This window comes from Gallus gallus, chromosome 4, assembly GCF_016699485.2.
Source record: "Gallus gallus isolate bGalGal1 chromosome 4, bGalGal1.mat.broiler.GRCg7b, whole genome shotgun sequence".
Classification (NCBI taxonomy): domain Eukaryota; kingdom Metazoa; phylum Chordata; class Aves; order Galliformes; family Phasianidae; genus Gallus; species Gallus gallus.
Window position 1 is genome coordinate 4,964,706 of NC_052535.1, and position 23,628 is coordinate 4,988,333.

Below are 23,628 nucleotides of genomic sequence, written 5' to 3' on the forward strand. Positions count from 1 at the left end.
AAGTTGACAGCAATAGTAGTAAACAATAGGAATTATTTGTGTTAATAGCCTTGTTTCTTCTAATGATTTTGGCATTTTCTGTGGAGATTAATTAGCCATAATGTTGCGAATAGTATTACGTGTGAAATATGCACAATAAACCAAAAATTATTTGACTGACCCATGTTCTGAAGTAAAATATTTGCAGTAATGAGATTTCAATTATCCTTTGTTATGGCAGGCCATTCTCTACACTCTTCTTTATTGATAGGAGATGTATTGTTTCAGCACTTTAGCTCTACTTATTTTCTCCCATTTGCATTTTCTTACGCACAGAAAATGAGAGATGATCATTACCTTCTTCACTTTGCATTCAATTTACATCAGTAGCACATTACCTCATCCAAACTCATTTATCTGCCACAGAAATTTGATAACAAAAGCTACTGTCAGTGATGAATAAAGATCATTTCAAGTGGAGCAAGAGGAAACAAGATGAATTATTGGTTCGGGGACCTTTTGTTTACTCAAGGAAAGAAAAAAATATAGGATTTTTTCCTACCAAGGCAGCACGGATCTCACAGAGCTGTAACTCAAATTCAGCATCTCCTATTTACCTACAGCTGATGCTCCTTTCTGCATACAAAAGTAACTCCATGCAACCATAAACGTCCCTTACATTTGCTGCACAAAGGAACATTTCTACATTTTTTGACTGATTGCACAGAATTGATGTTTCACAAGCTCGAGCAAACACTCTAACAACTACCCAAGGGTTGCTGTAGCCTCAGAGCAACAGAGAGCTCTCCAGCCTGCGAGACACAGCACATCCAGCACAGCACACCGCTTCCCATCAAAGCAGCCAGCCTGTCTGGGAACGCTCATGGCGCTGTGAAACGCACCGTGGGATTCTCTTGCATCAACAATAGCAGAATATCCATCTTGCTTTGACAACAGCACCGTATCCATCTTGCTTTGCTGAGAACTAACGAGAGCTGCCAGCTCCTCTTCCAGCCCTTGTGCTTTAACAAGCCGCCAAAGCCTGCTAGCCTTCATCATGCATGGGTGCGATGCTGGACACCAGCTCTGCACTGTGCACAGGATAAGCTGCAATTGGAAAGCAGGTTTAGAAGAGCAGGCCACTGGCAAAAAGCCCACAAGCCCCCTCCAGAGTGGGGTGAATGATGTCAGCTCGCTTTCCCTAGAACTCCTCAAGGAAAGAGAGGAGGGGAGAACTTTGAATGCATTCGTTTTGACCTTTCCAGAAATGAATACTTCATTTTTTACAGTATCCAGTATTTTCCCCAAAGAAATTCCTCACTTTCACATTAAGGGAGAGTCAAAAGGGAATAAATGGGTTGTTTTTAAGAGTTATAAGAAACACACCATTAAACATTAAAGGTTTTGGATGGAAACCTTATTTTTGGTCAGTCTGAAGCAAGAGCAGATGGTGAACCTGCAGCCAGAAGTCTGCTCGCTCTCCCTGCTCCAGTGACAGCACTTGTAGGGTCATCTCCAAGTGACTCTGTGCCGGCCCTTTTGGAAGTGTCGGCTCTGCTGAAGGCTTTGAAAGCGCTACTATCGATTTTATGTGGCAAATAACATCATTTGGACAGAAATGGGCAACCCAGTGCTTTGAAGAGGTTACTGGAGCTGGCTTAACATATTCTTGTGCCTTGCTCAACCTCCAAACCTGTCAGCAACGTCCTATAGGGCATCAGATGACCCCAAAGGCTGCAGCTACCTAATATATTTCTTCAGCATGTATGTGCCCCCTCAAATAACACCCTTGCTGCCATTCCAAGTCTCAGCAATGGCACATCTGGGGACCTTAAATTAAAGGGTTACCCAGAGCAAACAAACAGGAGCTTGCACTTTGGAACTATTGACCGAACTCCACCACCAGAACAATTTGTTCCTAGGCTTGGGCAGTGGGAGGAAGATGGCAAAAATTCCCCTCATACTCTCCTTTTGTCTTCTGGAAGCTTTTCTTGGTGCCGAAAGTACAGGTGGGTTCATTTTAAAACCTAGGAAGTCCTTTGCTTCTGGGGGTGGGGGCTACTGGCACAGACAGAGGGTCCATTTGTCAGTTCACAGTGGGACAACTCGTGCTGTCTCATGAGAGACAAGGGGTCAGTGGGACCGCAGCATTTCAGAGCTCCTCTATTTGAAGCTCTGGCTCTTTTTTGAGCTTTCACGTTGCTTTTTTTGCATTTTTTTTTTTTTTAAACACAGGAAGTTTCACAGGGATTAATTTTAAGAATGGGATTTCTCTTGAAATTGTACAGCCTTCAGATCTTGATTCAGCCATTTAGAATACACGCACCCACACACAAAAGGAAAAACAGGGGACATGTCACTGGTGGAGTAACATCCACAGCCTCTGCATGCCATCACTTCTTCCTGGAATACAGCACTCGCATCCATAGAACAGTCGTTGGGTTTGCCACGGTGGGAAATGTTTAAAGCCAAACCCAGCACGCATTTAACAAAGGCTGTAAGATGCAGCCAAAACTGTAGACACGATAGAGTAGTTGATGGATGTGGGTAATCACACGTAGTAATGCAGGCTGCTGCATGATTGATCTGTAGCAGCAACAGTTCCAGCAGAGGCTGGTTCACTTCCAGTGCAAGTACTTGGCTGGTGCAAGGCCTTTCTTCTTTTATTAAAACACTGCAAGTAACAGGTAAAACAAGGGGGGAAAAAAAAGTACTTTTCTAAAGTGCTTGCTTATCAATGGAAAGTGAACAGAGTCACCATCCACCCAGGTGTATTTCCTAGAAAACTTAATACTCGGGTGGCAGGACAGGTCTCATCTCCAGCCCAAAGATCCCCTCACTCTTCCAGGTACTGAGTTAGAAATTGCTAAGCCACACATGAGCATATGCTTGGTGGGAGGGCGAGCACTTTGTGTGTGACCCCACAGGTCTACCACTTTCAGTTCAAATCAAGTTCTGCCTATAAAGCAGCATGTGGGATTAGTAAACATCAAGAAAATCAAGACGGGTCTGATAGAGGAGAAGTGGCTTTCATTAAAATTAGATCTCTCCATTAAATGGGTTAATTATGGCAGTTGCCTAGCATGTTCCACCATGAAGAAACAAAGGAGGAGACCTAATGAAATGCAGCCACAATGAGAAGCATGCAGCTGTGCCCACGTCTGGTTCTCCAGGCACTAACCTCAGGGAGAACCCAACAGGGCTACAAAACCAATGAAGGCTGCTCCATCTCCCTCAATCCAACCTTTTCAGCCCAGATTGGGTTCATGCCAGAGGAGGAAAGAGGGTCTCCTCCAATGACTTTCATATACCACATATAAACCCCAGTCCTGCAGATGGGAGGGGGATCAGACAGCCCACAGGAGCTGCAGTGTTTAAACCAAGCCAGAGTTCTTCACCCATCAATAACTACTGCCAAACAATTAGATGAACATCAGGATTTTAATGCACTCCCCTTCTTTTTAACTGAAAGCATAAGGAAGGCAGAGGTGCAAGCTTGCTTTATAGCGATTAAAATCGTTGCAAAAACGATTAGAATTGCATCTGGCACAGAGACAGAAATGCTTCCTCCAACCTGGGGAACAAGGTCAGTGCTGGCTAGGAGAGCACCATGATGGACCGTGTCATCAGGTGGCCACCATTGAATGGCTGGTGGCAACCTGAACGTCCCCTCTGGACCTGGGGCCAGCAGTGCTCACACCACCTTGCCTCAATTTCTGTGTTCATACTAGATGTCTCCAAGCAGCAGCACGAGAAAACCTTTGGTTTTCCCTTCTTGAATAGCTTATTCCAGTTTGGGCATCTATGACAGGAGGTATTCACACCATTTGCTAAGCTTCTGTGCTCCTAATCACCCTCCTGCCACCAGCCAGTTTCACCTACCAACTGCTTTGACTCCAGGTTCCCCAGCTTTGGTCCACTGGATTGCAGTTAAATTAAGACAACAAAGAAACCTCAAGTAGGCAATAATGCTCCTGAAACATCGCTGGCCGTGGGGCAATGGGGGATGATGGACTCGTGAGAAGGGCTTTGTGCAGAGCCCTGCTGCCCACCCCACGGCCCCTCAGCAACCCGGCTTCCTTTTCTAATTGCAGTCTTCATTGAGAACAAAGAGGCGAGCACAGTTCTGAGCAGGACAAGGCGAGGCAATTCGAACAGGCTGGAAGAGTTAATTCCCGGGAACCTCGAGAGAGAATGCATAGAAGAAAAATGCAGCTTTGAAGAAGCCCGGGAAGTGTTTGAGAACACAGAGAAAACGGTGAGCATCCCTGCTGCAAAACAGCCAAAAGCTTCCTTCTGGGCCTCACCTGTACGGAGCGCTGGGGTGAAGCACAGAGAGGGGAGGACTGAAGAGCAAGGTTCAGCCCTTGGTTCTCATTCACAATCCATCTGTTGGGCTGGGGAACCTCATTAGGGGTTGGGTGCTCACCACTGGGACTACTGAGGTGGTTGTTTCCCTTCAAGGCTTCAGAGCCACTCTTTTAAGCCCAGGAAATAGAAACCAAAGGGATTTATTTCTTTGTTTTTTTTTCCTTTGCAGATGGAATTTTGGAAAATATACATTGGTAAGAGCTGCTTTCTTCGCATCCACATGCATAATATTCATCTCTCAGTGCATAACCAGCAGATGCTTATGGAAAGAAATATTTTTCAGCGTATAGGAACTGCTTTATCACAGAGTCACACACCCTGAACACTGTGGTTGCTCAGCCTATACCCATCCCACTTGTATAAGAAACACAAGGAAAAAATTACTTAGCCTCTTCTATATACAAGCAGGGGGGTTTTGGAACAAACAGCAGAAATCTCACTGAAAAGAAAACAGTTCACACAGACTGCTGCATCCAGTGAGCCCAGGGCACCTTCTGGGCTTCTGGTTTCAGCTGCAGCATGGAGCAGAACAAGACAATAAGAGGCAGCACCCCTCCAAGTAGTAAACGCTCTGTTCTCAAGCAGAGATCTCCAGATACAGCACAGCCACACGCAGGCTCAGTATGAATCCCTGGAAATGCCACGATAAATGGACCCTCAACATGGCCACAGCAAACAGCTGTTTGCAATTCACACCAGTGGTCCCAAAGCTTCGCTTCTTCATTTTTTTTCCCCCCCCCCATTATTTATTTCCCCCCTTTCAACCCCAAACTCCAATGATTCCTTACCAAAAAAAAATTTGAATGCCCACTAAAACATGTGAAGCAAATTTTAAGTACATTTTGATAACTGAACTGCTTTGTAGACTGGCAAAGCACCGAGAACATCTCACTAAGAAGCCTTAAATAATTCAGATTATTTGGAAGTTATGCAGTCCTGCATTGTAGGACTGCCTTCTGCAACACTGTAATGCGATGGAAAGCACAGCAATGACAGCAGAGCAGCAAGGTCCCAGGCTGCAGCAAGTCAGGATTTGCCCAAACACAACAACCACGTGCACAGAAATAAAAGAAAGAAGCTGCTTACCTTCTGAAGGCCTCAGGTATGCAGGGATCTCCAACTAGCTTCCCTCACCTCCACTACCAACCCTTAGATGAGGTCGGGGAAGGGATGGATCCTGGCTCCACCCCCTTCCAGTCGCTTGGGTTCATTGCATGCACCTGAGCTCCCCTGGCCTGGCTCCGCCTTCTCACCAGGTGCTCAGTCATTGCTTCAGGCTGTGACTTAGCACTTCCACGACAAAAACCAACTGATGAAATTCAACACTGCGTTTATTTCCCTGGCCCTGGAACCAATTAGCCCTCCAGAAATAATGAACACCATCTATTCACTGTCATCCAGAGACCTGCCCTACTGCTCAGCTTACAGGAGCTCAGTCCTCACACCTGAGCTTCCAAACCCCACTTGCTCTCCCCAGCCGGCAGCAGCAATCACCATCCAATCCAAACCATCTGTGCCAACCCCAACATCATGCCTTAAGCGAGACAATCCCATTCTGTCCTTGTTTGCAGGCTGCCTTCTGCATTCCAGCACCTTCCTCAAGGCATCGTTAATGGTCAGGCTTACTGATAGGACACAAATGCAGGAAGACGTGCTCATTCCTTGTTGCCTTTGCATTGCCATTTCAAAGCACCCTTCCCTGTGATTTAATGTTCCTTTTTCACTCTTTACTCCAAACCACCAACTTTGCAATATCAGGCATTTCTACTCCTTGGTTTCTCAGATGCAGACAACTGGGTGAATAAAAGCCTGGGCACACTAAGAAAAATCTAGGCCTGCTAAGAGTAGTGAAATGCTTAGAAAGAAACCAAGTAGGCTCACAGCCCTAGCATTCAAAGAGTTCTCCAGACCCAACACACAGAGAGGAACAGCAGTGTTCAAACAAATCCAGATGAGAAAAACCCAACCACAAGTCTTCAAACTTCAGCTGTGCAACCAAGCCAAGACACGAGATCCTGCTGAGACATCACATGAGTGAGATTAAAAAGGCAGAACGAATCCAATAGGAGACAGCATATATAACCGGGCCTTTGGATTAAGCACTGTTGCTGATGTTCCCCCAGTGCTGACGTTGCCTGTTGTGCGCTTGTGTGCCACAGTTGAACTTGTTTTCCATCACAAAGATGGAAGGCATGCAGCCTCCCGCTTGCCTTTAACAGCAGGCTTGCACAGAGCACTTGGCCACCACCAGATGTGGTGGATGCTCGTGTTTGTTAATTGTCCTGTCTTCTCTCAAAGATGGAGATCAGTGTAACTCCAACCCATGCAAAAATGGAGCCGTGTGCAAGGACGGAGTAAGCTCCTATGAGTGCATGTGCCCACCTGGTTATGGAGGCAGGAACTGTGAGATAGGTAAGTACAAGGGGCACGTCCCGTGGTTGTTCTGCCTTCTTTGAAGTCGCATCTGATCAAAGTGGGCATAAAAATTTTCATCCTAATGGCTGTTTCAGACGCACCACACCTTGCTGTAAGACATTGTATGAATGTGCTAACTTAGCCTGCAGGCAGCAGGACCGTGAGGGGATGTGCTTTGGTGTTTAGGAGCAGATGTCTCCCCCCTCTGCCATCCCCTTCAGAGCACCAAGATGCTCTTACATGGGGCTCACTCACCCCGTGCGCTCTCACTCCTTTCCACCCTCACACCAGATGCTGAGTGGGGCAGGACTGTGGCAACCTCCCCGCCATGGCCCCCCGCTAACATTGTAATCCTAATTACCACCAGCAACCTTGATTCTAAAGGCAAACAAAAGGCAAATATTTTCCTGACGGGTTGAGGAGTCTATGAAAACCAAACAGCTGATAATTTAAGCAAGAGGGATATTCAGCTCTTATAATATAATCAGAGGCTGTGCGACTCGCATAATGTGGTAGACTCACTGCACTAATAAAAGATTCTCTTTCTAGTTGTGCTTCTGCTCTGGCAAGAGAGGAGCGTACGTTAAAAAGAGCATTTCAAAGCTGCATCAGATTTAAATAGTCTCACTGCAGATTTCTCATGGAAGCGAGACAGAAGCAAAAATAGCGCCCGAAGTGAGGCGTGAAAAGGATCTCTGTAAAAATAGTAAATGATGGCATTAAAATGGCTACAGGAAGGGAGGTGTCCTTGAGGAGGTAGGAGTGGAGTTAATCTGCTGTGAAGCGATCTGAAAACTCACTGAGAATTAAAAGGGTGCCTGCAGATGGGTGCATTTCCACCTCTGAGGGATGGCGGTCCCGTGGCAATGAGGGGTGGGCTGGGAGAAGGTGCCCGCTGTGCACTGGGATGCTCGCCAAGCCGTGGTTGCCCTATGGATGCTGAAAGCTGTCCCACTGAAATGGGTCCTCCACCCCAGGCTTCGCCCATCCATTGGTGTGTCAGGAAGAGCATGTGGTTTCAAACTCAGAGCCCAGCAGTAATCCCAAGACAAAGCTTTCCTGGGGCACCCACAGGGCACAGGGTGCTCTCTGCTGGCACCTGCACCACGGCTGGGTTTCTGTAAGCACGGGGGTTGGAGGGGAGCACAGTAGTGGGGAAATCACGTGGCTCTTAACCAAATATTTGCAGCAGTCCTTTAGGGTCAGGCTGCCAAATTTCAGATGGCTCTGTAGGGCTGAGTAGTTCCAATTGCACCAGGATTGGTACGCAGGGATTGCTGGGGCTCAGCAGCACTTCTTGTAGGGCCTCGTGGCCATTTCCTCACCCTGCTGTCCCAAAGAGGTGCTCAGCACTCCCTTACCACGAACAGGGTGGGGATTTGCAAGAGGATGCTCTCTTTGTGGCCAAGCACAGTCTGCAACAGCTGTAGGCAGCCACAGGCTGAGCCCAAAGGCCCAGGTCCATACAGCTCCCACCAGGGCCACGTCAAAGAGCTTTCAGCATCTCATTTTGATTTCTTTCAGACTCTACTTGTGCTACGAAAAATGGGGGCTGCGAGCACTTCTGCAGGCATGACACACCACAGAAGGCTGTGTGCTCCTGCGCCAGTGGCTACAAGCTTCATGAAGACGGAAAGTCCTGTAAACCTGCAGGTTAAACCTTAATGCATTCTAAGAGAGTTGGGTTAAAGTTTCCAAGGTCTTCTCCTGGGCTTAAGGACATGAATGTCAGAGAAACGAGATTGGAAGCCAACCTTGTTCTCTTGTTTAGCAGATGTAAAGAGCCTGACGCTGCGCTTTCCCAATGGCAGATGTGAGGCTGCACTTGAAAGACACGGTCTAAGCATCCTTTTTTTAGCCCAGGTGCATGGAGAGGAGCTCAGGTGTCCGGAACTTCACACAGAAGGCAAATGCCCGTTTCAGAGGGCTGCTCACAAAGGCACATCTTATATTTCCAGATAGGGATCAGTAATTTTTTGGAGACATAACTATTATGCTTGGCGATACCAGTATGTACACAGGTGTCCATTCAGGCTGAGCTAGCTGAGCTATTTCTTCCAATAGCTACTACTTCATTACTGACCCTCCACCCAGGATGCCCCAGGCTATTATGGGACAACAGACGATCTTTCATCCTGTAAATCATACTCCCTGAGTTTTTCCCACTCCTGGGCTGTTACAACAGGTCAAACTACACCAGCTTATTCAATCCCAACCCAACACAGCAAGTTCATTGAGCCAAGCACACACAGCAGAGGGAAGAGGAGACTGACTAGAGGAAAAAATGTTGTCAATTAAGCTCAAGGTAACATTTGGTACCATCATATTTCCGACACGTGAGTGTAGCTGATATGCCACCTGGAATGGGTTGAACCCCTGAAGGGCTGACTTTCAGCAATCAGACTCTCAGCCTGAGATACTTTCTTATGCTTTCTGCTAACGGAGGTATGTCCTTTGGACCAGAAAGTTTCACTGTTAGCAATAAGACCATCTTTCAGATCAGGTAATTACTCTTCCTGCAAAAGCTTAACATTTCTTGGCTCTGAAGCCTTCATCCCCAGCCCAGCCTCCTGATAGTACCTTCCCTCACTGATCACTTATTGGAGCCCTACTCCCAACGTGGACTTTTAAAGCAAATGTGAAATCTCTGTAGGCCACGCTCACATCTGATTTTACACTAACGTTTGTTTGCACAGTGCTGTCAAAAGCTTCTCTGATGAAAGACAATGCCTGATGCTATTTACTATTTTGACTGCCACTATCAGCAGGAATTCGGCACACACTGCGTAGGAGAGAAACGGGAAGAGCTCAGCTGAAATGAGCCCACAGATGAGGTCTTCATTAACAGGAGAATCTAAACTCGAGCATGAGTTTATTAATGTTTTCCTCACCTTGGTGCCAAGCAGGATTATCTGTACAACTGGCAGATATTATTTCCTGCCCTCTCCCAGCTGGACATTCATTGTTCTGGAGCAACTAGCTGCAGAAATGTCAGCCAACAGCCGGGCTGCCCAGCGCGCAGCTCTCAGGCACGCACCCCTGTGCTCTGCTAAATAAAGGCACAGCTGTGCCGCCCTGTCCAGCGTGCCCTCTCTCTTGCAAGCTTCCTTCTTGATGAAAGCAGTTCACAATTCACATCTAAAACACGTTCTGCTTCTGTTGCTCTTGCGTGTTGTCTGCATGGATGCTCTGGGCGCCGGTCATTGCACTTACACGCATCTCCTCGCCTGCTCCTTCCCTTGCTGTGACTCTCAGAGTCATTGCACTGCTGGGCATAACCTCGTCCGCTTCTCCTCCAGTGCCATATCCCTGTGGGAGGATCACAGCTCCGGAGATGAGGGGAAAGGTCACCCGCACCGAAAACACCATTGAGCGCTGGAACATCACCGCCCACGACGAGGACGACGCTCACGACGAAGCACTCGACATCACAGAGCCACCCCCGCCCCCCACCACCAGCGCCGCCCCCGCTAAGATCGTGCCGATAACAAAGAACGACACCCGGGTGGTCGGGGGATACGACAGCGTGAAGGGCCAGCTGCCATGGCAGGTATGGGCTGCTCCCATGTGCCCCCATCAGTCACTGCCATTAGCTCCCTCTGCATCCACGCTCACCTCCCATCACGCTGAAACCTGCCTCCGAGGCTGCTTTACTATGAGATCTCCCATCTCATAGGAACGCGGCTTCTCTCTGCACGTGGTTTTGTGCCACAGCAGCAAAACTTCTGACTGGGAGCCTATCCCAGCAAGCAGCTAAAAGTCAGAGTGGCTTCAGTACGCTTAGCAAAGGGCCACACAGCTCCATTTTTTGGTGAAGCCCTTCTGAATGGATGGGAAATATCTTCTCAAAGTAATAGTCTGATTCCGTTGTCTTGCAAGCCCTGGCACAGACCAGCGCTGGCTGTGGCAATGACCTGTAGGGCCCATTCATGCAGGTCAGCCAGGAGGAGTACCAGAAACCTAAACCTAAGAAATGAGCACCCGCAACGAAAGCATATTCACTTACTGTGAGCCCACTGAGGCTGCCTGTGCTCACGAGGACCTCCACCTCACCAGGCACAACCCTCCCCAGTTACTTTGCTCGCCCTTTGATCGCCTGGCAGGTGAGGGTGCCCATCCCGCAGAGGTCTGGCAGCACGCGGGAGGGATGCTGTGCGCTCCCCGGGGCCCGGGTTGGCTGCAGGGCTCAGCAAAGAGCCTTAGAAAGCCCGCAGCGCCGAGCGGACCAGGCTGCGAGCAGCGAGCGGTGCTGCCATCCCGTGGCTGGCGGCTGGGGACGGCCGGGGGGGGGGGACGGCCGGGGGGGGGGGGGGAAGCCTGGCAGGATGCCGTGCCGCGTGGGAGGGACAAAATGGGTGAAACGGAAAGGAAATCCATCTTTTCAGTACAGCTCAACGAGTCGGCTGATGGATTTAATTAGAAGTTTTAGCGTAAGGGATGTCCTGGCTCGGGCCCCGTGAGTGGGAGGGCACCGGATGCTCATATGGTACCGGGACTTAGCAGCTCGCCCCCTGTTTCTCTGGTCATCGAAAAGCACTCTTATGAGGCGTGTATGGAAGTGCATTTGGGAAACTCTGCGTTAAAGTGGAGTTTATCACAGAATAGCCTGAGTTGGAAGGGGCCCATGAGACTCCATTGACTCCAACTCCTGGCTCTAAGCAGGACTATCCAAGAATCGAACCCTGTGCTGGGGCTGTCTGACCCCCAGCCTGGAGCAGAGGTCATCCAGGGGCACCAGCAGTGTGCGAACAGCACTGGACAAAGCGGGGTGGGGGCACGGGGGCACAGGGGCACGCAGGGAGCAGCTCCTGGCACGGCTGGAGCAGCACCGGCTCTGTGCAATTGAACACAACCCACCCTACAGCCAACCCCATGCCCTGCACCTCTTGGCACAGGACCACACAGCTGCGGTTTCCTTCTGCTCCCACAGGTTCACCTGGTGGACAGCAGAGGTTTGGGCTTCTGCGGAGGGTCCATTATCAATGAGAAATGGGTGGTGACAGCAGCGCACTGCCTGGAGCCAGGGGACAACGTCACGGCTGTGGCAGGTGAGCACTGCGGGTGGCACCGCCGCTCTGTGATGTCAGCACCTCAACCCGACTGGAAGGAGATCACCCCAAAGGCAGAGTGCCCCTCCAGCAGGCTCTGCAGGAGCTCAGAGAGGCAGCAGGGCCCGCTCGCAAGGCATGGGGTGCTGCAGCTTCACAAAACGAATTTATCTCCCCTTGACAAATGGTGTTTCCCCCCCACTCCTGGTACCCAGCTGTACCACTCTGCCCGCTGATCATTCAGCGCAGGGCTTTGGCAAGCAGTGCAGTGCCATGTTTTACAGCTATGGCAGAGTCATCTTCCCCAAATTACTTGTTTTCCTCCAGTATGATTACCCAGTGCAGGAAACACGCCGATGGAGCTGGTAACAGCTACAGGCAACGTTCAGAGGAGGCAGGGAAGAATCTCACTTTCTTGTATTACTGACAAAAATGAGATTCTACCTGAGCCTTGAAACACTGAGTTCATATCTACAGAAATTGGCTTATCAAGAGGGCTCCATCTGCATCTTCCCCTCCTGCAGCAGCACAGCTGAGCCCGGGCTGCGAGCCGTGCTGCACCGTGGTGCTCGTGCTGTGGGACCAAAGCCCTGCCCTGTGCAGGCAACAGGAGGCTTGCAGCTTGCACACAGCTCTTTTATTTCCCTACCTGCCTTCAGGCACAAAGCCCAGAACCTCACCCACAAACACGAGAAAGTACACAATTCTCAATGCAGTGTTTTCCTCCAGAAAAGCACGTTTCCCCCAGACAGATGTTTTGTGTTCACTGCATCTGCACGCCGGCTCCCTCCCCTTCCCAGCTCAGCTCCCCGTGCACTGCCTGCGCGCCGCCCTGCAGCACTGCTCTATTTCCAGGGCAGGATTTGGGGCAGGTAGCAAATCAAGTGAGCAAAACATGGTTTTGCAGGGCTTCGGGAACTGCTGGATTAGTGCCCACACCAGGCACAGTGCACGGGTGACACGTGAATCCTTCACCTCCATTCATGCTAAATGTTCAGCTTTGTCCGTAGCACACTGGGAGGCCCACAGAGCGATAGCAGGGCTGGAAGAAGCACTCCCAGCCCCAGTTCTTTGCCTCTCCACCTTCATCACTGAAGCATATCTACGGGTCCCCAGCAATAGCAAGCAGCTGTCACACAAGTAAAGCCCTCTCAAAGTCTCCCCCCACTTCTTGCGTTTACACTGTGGAAATGCAGCCTGCAAAGAAGCTGACACTCACACTGCTACTGCAGCAAAAAAACAAACCCTTAGCAATCAGAGCAGCAGCACAGCCAGCAGCCCCACCTCGGCCAGGCAGAGCACAGCACAGCCTGGAGCACCGCCTCACCTCTCTGCTGGGTCCTGTCGCTCCTCGCAGACACACACGGGCACACATGGGCACAGGGCACAGCCAGGGCTGCCGTAGATGCTGCTTAGAGGAGATCGGATGTTGTGGAGATCACAGCAGGGCACAGGGAAATGCTGCAGCATGGATTAAACATGCTCTGTGCCTCTCAGGCTGAGAAAAGCCATCCTGCCCTCAGCATCACCGGGCCGTGGGTGAGGCAGGAGCTCAGCTTGGCACCAAATGCCACAGCCAAGCCCCACAGCATTCCCTCTCCCTCCACCTGTTGTTAGGCAGGGTGAAAGGGAAGCAGGCAGCTGCAGGCACTCAGAGGCAGCTGCACCCTGCAACTGTGCCCTGGGACCCACGGGGCAGTGCTACCCCTACAGCCCCACCAGCTGTGGGTCTGCAGAGGGGCCAGGTGGCTAACGAGCAGTGGTTTTGAACAGAGATTCCTAATGCTAGAGGCCTTTCCCTTTGCTGCTAGGGCAGCGTTGCCATGAGGGCGCTCAGTTCAGCTAACACGTTGCCACACGCTTCGGCAAAACCCTCTGGGCCGCAACCGCTCGGTCTGTGTTTCTGAGGCACTGCGGTGATGGTTGCCATGTGTTGAAGGGGCTGTGCACTCACTGGGCTGCTGAGGGCCCGGTGCCACACCGCTGGCTGCAGGGACTGGGGAGGCAGTGCCACCTGAGGGCCCCCAGGCCGGGCACCGGGCTGTGGGAGCACCGAGATGGCATCGGGAGGACACGGCTGTCACCGGGCCCACACATTCATCTCCACAGGTGAATACAACACGAAGGAGGACGACCACACAGAGCAGCGGCGGCAGGTGGTTAAAATCCTTCCTTACCCCACCTACAACCGCACCAGGAACAAGCACCACAACGACATCGCCCTCCTGGAGCTGGACCAGCCTCTCACCTTCAACAGCTACGTCACCCCCATCTGCATCGGCAGCCGGGACTTCACCAACAACCTGCTGAGCAACGGGCCGGGCACGGTGAGCGGCTGGGGCAGCATGCTGTACCGCGGCCGCTCCGCCATCGTCCTGCAGGTGCTCACCGTGCCCTTCGTGGACCGGGTGACCTGCCTGAAGAGCACCTCCACCACCATCCTGCAGAGCATGTTCTGTGCCGGCTACACGGCCGGGGGGAAGGACACCTGCGGGGGGGACAGCGGCGGGCCCTACACCAACAGCATCGGGGAAACCTGGTTTCTGACGGGGGTCACCAGCTGGGGCGAGGAGTGCGCCAAGCCGGGCAAGTACGGCATCTACACCAATGTCGCCAAGTACATGAAGTGGATCAGGGAAACCACGAGGCTCACCTAAGTGAGGCAATGTGCTGCTGGAGGGACTGTGCAGGGGGAGGCCACAGGAACTGTCTCGGAAATCATTGTGTTTTGATAATCGTTTCTCTGTGAACTAATTTCTGCTCTTGGAAGAGAACCCGGTGTAAACGTGGCAATAAGGAAATAAAAAGCCTTTCTAATTACCTGTGACTGCATTCCTGCATGCTCCAGCGTTGGGTATGTCCCCCAAACCCCACACACCCACGGCTGCCCACCACAATCCCCTTTCCCCACAGCACCACATGGAGGACGTGGCGCCGGCACAGCCTGCACGGCCCCGTTGGGATGCAAGGCAAGCAGTGCTCGGGAGCAGCTGCTATTTCAGACCTGAGGATAAGCACTGAGATGCCTCACCCATCTCACTGCCACCACATCCAGCAGGAGGCTGATGGGAGCCTCTGTCACCGCTCGTTTTCAAATCAAGACGTGTGTGTGAATCCTATATTTGTTCCAAAGAAATGAAATAAAGCCAACACTCAGAATTTTTTCAGAACCATAGCAGAGGTGTCTTTGGACAGAACTGCATATTCTCATATGAATTTATTTAACAACTCTTTAATCTTTAAATATAGATTTAACACATTTTTGTTTTTTTACAGGTACATATACAGTATCGTTCATTTAAACTTGCAGTCAGAGAAAACTCTCTACTGTAATTCATAATAACATGTACATGAAGAGCCTAGTTCAACAGCATACCTAAAGGTAATAGACCATGTCGTGTGCAAAGTTCCAAATGTTAAAAATCTCAGACTGTACATTCAGAGTTGCAGAGCGAGTCAATCTCATAAATTAACCAAAGCTTAGATTTAAAACTATGGAAGACAGAAAAAAGATTAAAACCATTTCATACGCAATGTGTGTGCTGTGTTTGAGACGAGTATTTACAGCTGTACCTCAAAACGTGTACTGGTACCACAAGAATTGTTACCACCATAAATAACCCCCATACTAACTTGAGAGAATCCTACTTTTCCACCTAGCGAGCGCACCGTGACCAGCTTTAAAACAGGCAGAAATAATCGCCAGTGACTTAAAACCTCCCTGGTTTGATTCCCAATGGCTGAGGAACACTGGGATCTTTCTAAGTCTCGCAGTGTTGCTCAGCACAGACTCAGTGGTCCTGCTTTGGGGATGTATGGGGCTGCCCCCAGCACTGGCCACCCAACCCAGGGGAACCCCCGGGGCAGCCACAGCCAAGGAGCAGTTCAACCCTTCCTCCATACAAAAGCGGTCACCGAAAACACTCAGTGTGTTTGAACTCAACAGCTTGATACTGTATCTAAGAATTGACGGCTCACAAATCAAAGTCAGAACACAAAGGTCCCCCTTCAGCCCATGGTATAAAACATTTTGTGTCAACGGGACAGAGCACATCCTCTAAGGCATGCATACTATCAACCCTGTTCTCAACGGTCAGATGCTCTTTGCACGCATCTGCTTAAAAGTCAAACCACCTGCACCTATGTTCTACAAAAGCAAAACTAGACAAAGGAACACAAAATTAAACTGAGAGTTCAACATTCCTTTTCTTCCTTGAAAATACAACTGATGCATTATCGTTAAAGATGCTGAAAAGTACAGTCTTGTCACATGAACATCCTTAGTGCAAACATGGACATTTAACTTTGATTTATGGCACGTGTTCCAAAAGTACATATATTTAATGTAAACTTCAACACTTGCTAGATACAGGTTTCAGCCTTGGGACACTGTGGGACCCTAAAGTGATTGGCGACAACCCTGAGTTGTCAGTTCGACCTGATCCAAACCTCACTGAGATCAATGGGACTGACTGCAATGGGCTGGATTCAGACCCTAAGTGCAAATAAAGGATCTTTAGCATTATTGCATCTTCCACGTGAGTCAGCCAGGTGATGCTCTCACAGAACATTACATTCACATAGCTGAAGTAGATTTTTAAGAAAAAGCCATCCATAAAATCAATTAAGCAGAACATACAGCTTCTTTGTTGGTGGTTTTTGTTTGTCTGTTTTTGGTTTACCAAAACTCAACTCTTTTATTTGCAATCAGCTTCAACAGTTGCCAGCTAATAAGCAGATAAAGCCTTCAACCTGCAGAGGAAATTTCAAGCATCTACACAAGGTGTCTGGAAACTGCAGTGGACTTCTCTGATGAAACATGATGGATGCCATGGAAAACAGCAGGTAAAAATAATGAAACACTGTACTTTCCATAGTGTGGGGAAAGAAAAGGAGCTGAGAATGGCTTCCTTTATGACTATGAGAAGCTGCTTAGGACCCCGGTCCCGTTCAGTGCGGATGAAGCTGTGGAGCTCTGTGAATGTGATGAATAGTACAGGAAAACTCCAACTATTGTGCTATTTCTCTGTAACACGTAGTTGAAAGCTTCCAAGAGCATCAAAACCAGGATGCTACAAGTTCGCCCTTAACTCAAGGGGAACTAAACTTTCGCGTGTTACACAGGGCAGCATCTATAAAGTAATGAAGAATGATGTTAATGTTAAAGCATCTTATTCCAAGAAACACATTGTTCCCTGTAATCATGTAACATTTGTATAACATCAAAGAAAAAAAATAGCACACTCCCGTGGTTCTCCCTTGAAAGCTGAGCTCCCATTAGCTTCAGTGAGAGCCTTGGCTGAGGCAGGACCACAGGGTTTGACTTGTTTCTGTAATCTATCACTTGATTATCACAGCATGGCCAGCGGTTATCGTCTCTAGAATCCTTATTTTGTCATTGCAAAATGGCTTTCTACAGCCACAAAATAGCTGTTCTATGAGGCCGGCTGGCATCACTGGTTGTAAATGTAGACCCTGCTTAAGTTTCAAAGGCAAAAATTAACATTATCTTAAACGGACCCTGCATAATAATTCTGCTCACATAAAGCCTGTGGCTGCAATCATTAAAGTGCATGAGTAACAGTGCAAACAGCTGTGCTACATTTGCAAAACGACAAGTGGCATTTTAAACAGAACTTACACAAAACTTGCACATTTCAGCTAACATGCTTACGCTACTTTGCAAGAGCTCAGGCATTCAGCCACGCACTCTCATCAGGCAGATTAGGACTGCGTGGCCCACGGTGCTATGTAAAGAGTTGCCTCAAGCTCAGCCAAGAGGCCAATGCCACTGCCCTGGCCGGCCAGAGCAGCGGGTGCACAAGCTTTGTACTCCGGGCAGTCCAAGTGAGGGGCAGCTTAGCATGAAGAGCACACACACACTCACACGTGCACAAACACACACAGGGATCCCCTTAAGGCTTGGAAGAGAGAATTAGCCGAGTGGAATGTTGAACAAAAGGAGAAGATGTCTGACATATAGCACAGGAGCAGGAACCTGGCCAGACCTACATCACACTGCAAAGGGAGAGCACTGTGGCTGCCTGCATGCTGGGTGCCAGCAAACAAGTGGGTGCCAGCACCTGCCCTAGCATGGAGCATCTTCCAACTGCTGCTCTGAACACTCCTCAGGTTTGGGCTCAATTCTGCTCCGTTTCATGCTCTCACTGAAGGAAATCAGCCTCACACAACCTTCATGCAGTCAGTGGAAATCAGAAACCATCTCTCTGCCCAGATTTTAAAGGTCAGATGAAAAAGGCTGGAAATGCATTGGCCTCATTTTGCTCTGACGTGAAAATTCTAGAGCGAACAAGATGTTTCCTTTGCTTGCATTTGTTTACCACTGCTGAGAGAAAGGAAGAGCAGAACAAGAACTCAGCCTCCACAAGAGGGGAGCTGTCGTGCTCCTGCACTGTCACTGTGTCACTGAGATGAAACGTCATGCATCTGCACTGGGTTTCAGCACGGACTTCATCAGTACTGTCCCAGCTCTCAGTTTGCTGAGCTGGGTGCTGCAGCACAGCTGGAGGTAACATGGTTTTCCCTTCAGTGACACAGGTGCTGTCAGTTCTCTGGATCACAGGAGCAGGTGGTCTGTGGAGTATAAGCAGCCTGGGGACCTGCAGAGGTATTTTGCTTCCTAGCCTGTTGTGGACTAAGAATTTGGATTCTAACCTACATCCCTGACATTCCAAGGGATGCGCATCTTACACAGGGATGACTCCTCCCTAATACATGCAGAAATCATTTTATGCTTTAGCAAGGCATCTGAAATGAGCAACATGCAACCACTATTGCCTGAGCAGTGCTTTCTCTGAGCAGAGTTCTCACCAAACTTCTCCCATCATGAGATCCATGCGTTAACATCTGCGATACAGAACTATTGCTATGGCACACACATAAGGAAAAGCACCACAGATTTGCACAGGAAACAAATCTATTCAGAAGAAAGAAGCAAGGACTGTTTTCAGAAGTTATAGCTAGGGGCACGACAGAGGAAAAACTGTTATTCAAAATGAACTCCGAGCCAGTTATCTTCCTCCCCAAAAGCCTCCTGGCTTAAATCCAGGCCAAGATTTACACAAAGTTTAATAAGGTTTTCCCTCCCACCTCTGCAATAGAGATTTAGACCTAAGTACTCTCTTTATCAGCCGTTACATGGCATTGCCAATAGTAACCACTCATCCATAAGGCAAATTAACTGCACAAGCAGTGAAGAAGTAAAGGAAAAAAGCATCTGTATTTTTGGGATTCATTTGGCTGTTTCAAATCCTGCTTTGCACAGAGGCTCTCCCTTGGCAGGCCTGGTGCAGAAGGACAGTGTATTTGCAAAGCTGGCAATGGCAGGGTAGTGGGACATTTACCAAATTCCTATCTGATAACTTCAAATGGGCAGAAAAGCTTCCTGTAACTATAAGTTGTTAGTGACCGTGGGGACCAGGAGCCAAGCACTAACACAGGAACCAGCCCTGCATGCTTTCAGCTTCTGAGAACCCCACACGCAGCTTAGAAAATCTGTGGGTTATGGTGTGCCCTCCTGAGCCCACTTCACTGCTCAGCTGCCAAACTGTGTCTTTTCTTTATCAGGACTGGCCTGTCCTTCCTCCAAGGGAGGCTGGGTGGAAGAACTTCTTGCAGAGCTGGAGCAAGAGCTCCATCTTCTGAAGAAGCAGAAAACAGACCCCAAACCAAGCCACATCCCAGAGCAGTTAATGGCTATAAAATCACCCACAGCATAAAATGACCTATACACAGAAGGAACAGCTTTGCTAAATACAAAGGTGCGGTCTGAAAATCGGTTTTTATAGTGCAAGTGCGTGATGGCTGTAAGGACATGCCACTGAAAAGCTCTATGAATAACTCTAGGAAATGGAGAGAAAACATCCTACACCATCCTACAGCGTTGCCTGAAGTGCGTGTAAAATTAGAACCATGCCTAGAGACTGCATACACAATCAGCAACAGAGAGAACGAGCAAAGTCAATCTTAACAGGGAAAACTGAGCCTCAGCACTGCTGCCAGACTCTGGTGACACAGCTACAAACATCTGAGCAGCAGTGTGAGATGTACAGCAGCAGCTTTCTGTGGTTCTGTCCTGTGAAATTCTTCTTACTTTGTACTCAGTGACTCTGTAAACCAACGGAGAGCTGTAGGTCTCTAGGATTTGGGGGTTATGACCACTGACAAAGCAAGCCAGCATTCAAAGTTAACCAGTATCCTATTTTCAGGGTGCTTTCAGGGCTGGAGGAACCACAGACTGTGGACCCAGAGATAACCAGACTTCCTTTTTCATGGACAAAATCTTTGTGAATTTTCTGTGTGTGTTCTGAGCTGTTCCAGCCACAATCCCAGCCCCCCATTTCCAGCACGGTAATGAAAAACCATGGAGTGGTGATACCAAATACATGGTGAGGGTAATGGGCTGCTCTTAAGGCATTTTCTTGTGTCATCTGCTATTCCTAACCTATGTATATTTACAACTAGAAAATGAGAAACATGATTTTTAAGACTAGAAGCCTTTCACTAAAACCTGGTAACTCGTTTATAAACTATTTTAATGATGGATTAACAAGCATCGATCGGCAGCGAGTGCAAGAGCAAGGCTTGACCAAGCGCAGAACTGAAGCCCTCCTTCCACGTGCTTTGGATCAGGCCACAGCATCTTGTGCAGCATGAGGAGGTTTTGCCTAGGTGCATCCTATTCACATGGGGTCTGAGCTACAGCAGCAAGAAGGCAAAACAGTCACGGGAATCCCTGATCAGACTCCATTTCTTCTCCTAGATCTTCTACCCAGTGCTCTTGCAATGAAACCTATGCTTTTAAGTGTTGGTTTTTTTTCTTTTCTTTTAACTGACTAGTGCCTAAAGTCAGAGAAGTGTCTTAAGGTGCTAAGAAAAAAGAAATTCACAAAAAAGCAGTAGCTTAATTTACTACTTTTGCAGGCTTTTTGGAGTAGCTGCTTTCTTTCTTTTTCTTTTTTTTTCTTTTTTTTTCTTTTTTTTTTACTACAGAGGCAAATGCAGCCAGATTGAGTATATCAAGTGTAGTACAAATGGCTTAAAAGACCTGAATAGAGTTCTGAGATATTTCTATTACGTGTATTATATGATACCTGCAACTTTGGCATTCCGAAATCTACAATCACCGACTACTATCTGCAGACTGTGGACAGGGATCCAGCCTTCTTTTCTTCTGTTTAGGTTTTTCACCAACCTTTGAACAACAACAGTATTAGTAAAAGAAACACATCAGCCCACAAGCAGTTTTGTACTGGCAGTGGGCACACTTTACATGACAGTCAGTACAAACCAACAGTCTGCTCAAATCAGGGGAGCATTTCAACAGGAGCTGTGCATGCATTTAAGTATTCCACCCAACTAAATTTAGGCAACTAATTAAAAAACCTTCATCAGGAACACAGTTGCCTTGGGCCCCTCTCTAGTTAATGGAGAGGAACAAGGCTCTCCAGAGCATGAGTAACCCTGCCTGGGATCTGCATCATTCTCCAGAAGTGCCTGTTTCCCTCCACTGACTACCAATGAAGCCCAGGACATTTACTTTCCTGCTCATGTAGTGAGATCTGAGCTAACAAATACATTTGGTCTGAAAAATGTCTGCCTGGCACTGGCTAAAACTGCTACAAAGGGTGGTGAGCACGCAGCACGACTGAGATGCTTTCTATCTTCTTTTTGCTAACAGCAAACTGAATTTCCCATGAAGCGTAAGGGCTGTAGATGCTGGCCATGAATCCCCCATAGGGCAGCTGTGTCTGTGTGTTTATGCTAAGGAGAGGCTGGCAGAAGAGAGCTAGTCAGAAATCAGCCTGGAAAGGAACTACAGGCAGGAAAGTTGGCCAAAATGCTGCAAAAATCAGAAGAGGGCATGCTGCCCTCTGAGACAATGAGACCAATGGTTCAACAGGCAGGACATGGGGTATAGTAATTTCCTAGCCAATGCTCCCAGTTACAAGGAGAGAACCAGCTGTGAATTGCTATTCCTACAAGCCACAGCTTTAAATACAACTGAAAGATGGTCTGCAGCTATTAACCAGTTAACACTGGCTCATTACAGCCATTTGTGGGAAGAAAATGTCTTGTAATCACTCAATATTGCTATTAATAAACCCAGAGGAACAAAGCCAACAGCTGAGCTGGAGAAGGCACCAAGTAGGCACAGAGCTCTCACTCAAACCACCCATTTGAGTTGGAAGAGCACTACCAAGGGGCTGCTGAGATGTCAGCGTAACACAGCTCACCCACATACCCATGGCAAGGGAAGTCCAAACACATTTTTCAAGTCCAAACCAGTGTGTAAGGTCCCTAGACTTGGAAAGGGAATGAATTCTCTGGCTTTCTGGAATAGACTGAAACCTAATCAGAAGCTGCAAGGAGTGGACCACCAGGCAGGTGAGGCAGCATGGCACTGCTATGCAGGCTTTTAGAGATAAGGCAAAGTAATCCTAAAATACCTACCACTGTCCCTCGCCATCTTCATGCAAAAGCTGAATTTCATCCCCATTTTTCACCAGCAGATCCTCTGATCCTCTCCTCTTGCAGTCTGCAAGGGCTTTGTATTTTCCTGGAGACTGTGGCAGAAAGAGAAAAAAATTATCTACTTGAGCTACATTCAGTATCACACAGCCCTTATTTCTGACTGCCGCAGGGAATGTGATAGAGCACTACCAGCTACCTTAATTAAAATTGTTTCAAGGAATTGAAACAACTTGTCTGATATCTCCTCATTCCCCAAATGGAGATACAGAAAAATGGAGACACTGAGATGATACAACCATCATCCAGTGAAACCTAGCAAAGCAAAGCAATCAAAACCTCAAGCTTTGGTGCTTTTTCACTTCTGTACTAACCAGCTGGTTCCCCTCTTCCTCTTCAGTGTCCGAGCAGTTGGAAAGGTACTGGTTACCCGACCACTCCTCCAGCCCCTCACAGATCTCCAGGGACTGTGACATTCCTGGCCAGCCTGCAAGACAGCATGCAGCTCAGCTGGGGAACCCTGTGCCCACACAGTGCCCCGAAGGAAGGGAGTTGCCATACTTCTGTGGGGTTTGCTCTGGGGTGACAGGAGCACGCTGTCCAACGGTACCGGGCTGGTGCGCTCTGAGTCGTTCTCTTCTGAGCTTATGGAGGCTCTCTGCTGCTTTCTGGAAGATTAAATATGTAGATATATTCGTTGGACGTGAGAAATGAAACTAAACTCCATGAAGATTTGTAAAGCAGGATCAGAAATAATAATGGTACTTATTAATATATGCTATTCTGAAGGATCTCAGTGCCCAGTTTTGATTTTTTGGGTGGACACGATAGGAAAACTGCAGCTCAGGTTGTGCTGTCAGATGAGTGCTCAGTGGTGCCCCCCACCCAGAGCCAAACTCAGGGACTCACCCATCGCTCAGCTGGGAGGAGAGGTGGAGCTGGTCAGTGCATGAGCCAGGCTGCTGCTTCTCCACTGTGGGGAGGACAGAAACCAGATTTACATCCTTGTTTCTTAGCAGCTGTCACATTTGAAGCATTATTTTCAAAGCTAGGCCTTCTGAACAACTCTGATGATTACTGTTTAGAGAAAACCAGACCTAGGGACTATTACAAAGGGCAGATTTAGTTGTGATTAAGATGGTATGTTAGCACAAATCCAATAGCAAGCATTCCACTGAAGTCTATGGGGCTTTAATATACTTAAAACAAGGCATCTGCTATGAATCTCCTTGAATTAAGCGTATGAGAACAAATGTGAAACAACTCCCCACAGTAATGGCAAAAAAAAAGTACTTCTGTAATTCATTTCTACTTGAGCACCCGG

The 23,628-nt window shown here is 48.4% G+C and overlaps 3 protein-coding genes across 6 annotated transcripts in view; 1 reads left to right on the plus strand and 2 right to left on the minus strand.

Annotated features, from left to right (window-relative positions):
• FGF13 (fibroblast growth factor 13) overlaps positions 1-10,975 on the minus strand; it is a 272,223-nt gene extending 261,248 nt beyond the window's left edge. Inside the window, exon 1 of the mRNA XM_046939966.1 lies at positions 10,772-10,975. The gene's annotated coding sequence lies outside the window, so the exon portion shown is untranslated. The remainder of the gene's footprint in view (positions 1-10,771) is intronic.
• F9 (coagulation factor IX) lies at positions 1,881-14,633 on the plus strand. The gene is made up of 8 exons (NM_204343.2): positions 1,881-1,988; positions 4,074-4,237; positions 4,520-4,544; positions 6,649-6,762; positions 8,290-8,418; positions 10,065-10,315; positions 11,696-11,813; positions 13,923-14,633. Exons 1-8 carry the CDS (start codon positions 1,922-1,924, stop codon positions 14,468-14,470), a joined length of 1,416 nt encoding a protein of 471 aa, NP_989674.2. The 5' UTR covers positions 1,881-1,921; the 3' UTR covers positions 14,471-14,633.
• Positions 14,634-15,011: 378 nt separating this feature from the next.
• Positions 15,012-23,628, minus strand: part of MCF2 (MCF.2 cell line derived transforming sequence) — a 50,109-nt gene continuing 41,492 nt past the window's right edge. For 2 of the 4 annotated variants that reach the window (XM_015278484.4, XM_015278485.4), the window contains 6 exons: positions 23,214-23,277; positions 22,866-22,972; positions 22,679-22,791; positions 22,287-22,399; positions 20,927-21,027; positions 15,012-16,945 (listed from right to left, as the gene is read on the minus strand). In XM_015278484.4, the coding sequence (XP_015133970.2) occupies positions 16,905-16,945; positions 20,927-21,027; positions 22,287-22,399; positions 22,679-22,791; positions 22,866-22,972; positions 23,214-23,277 (539 nt within the window). In that variant the 3' untranslated portion in view covers positions 15,012-16,904. Of the gene's footprint in view, positions 18,681-20,926; positions 21,028-22,286; positions 22,400-22,678; positions 22,792-22,865; positions 22,973-23,213; positions 23,278-23,628 lie in introns of all 4 variants that reach the window. The other 2 variants (XM_025150042.3, XM_025150041.3) reach the window with 2 other exon arrangements.

Excerpts from the sequence above, each read along its gene's own strand:
- F9 (NM_204343.2), top strand. The coding sequence starts at position 1,922 with ATGGCAAAAATTCCCCTCATACTCTCCTTTTGTCTTCTGGAAGCTTTT. Across the intron at positions 6,763-8,289 it reads AGGCAGGAACTGTGAGATAG|ACTCTACTTGTGCTACGAAA; the intron begins GTAAGTACAAGG and ends GATTTCTTTCAG. Across the intron at positions 10,316-11,695 it reads AGGGCCAGCTGCCATGGCAG|GTTCACCTGGTGGACAGCAG; the intron begins GTATGGGCTGCT and ends CTGCTCCCACAG.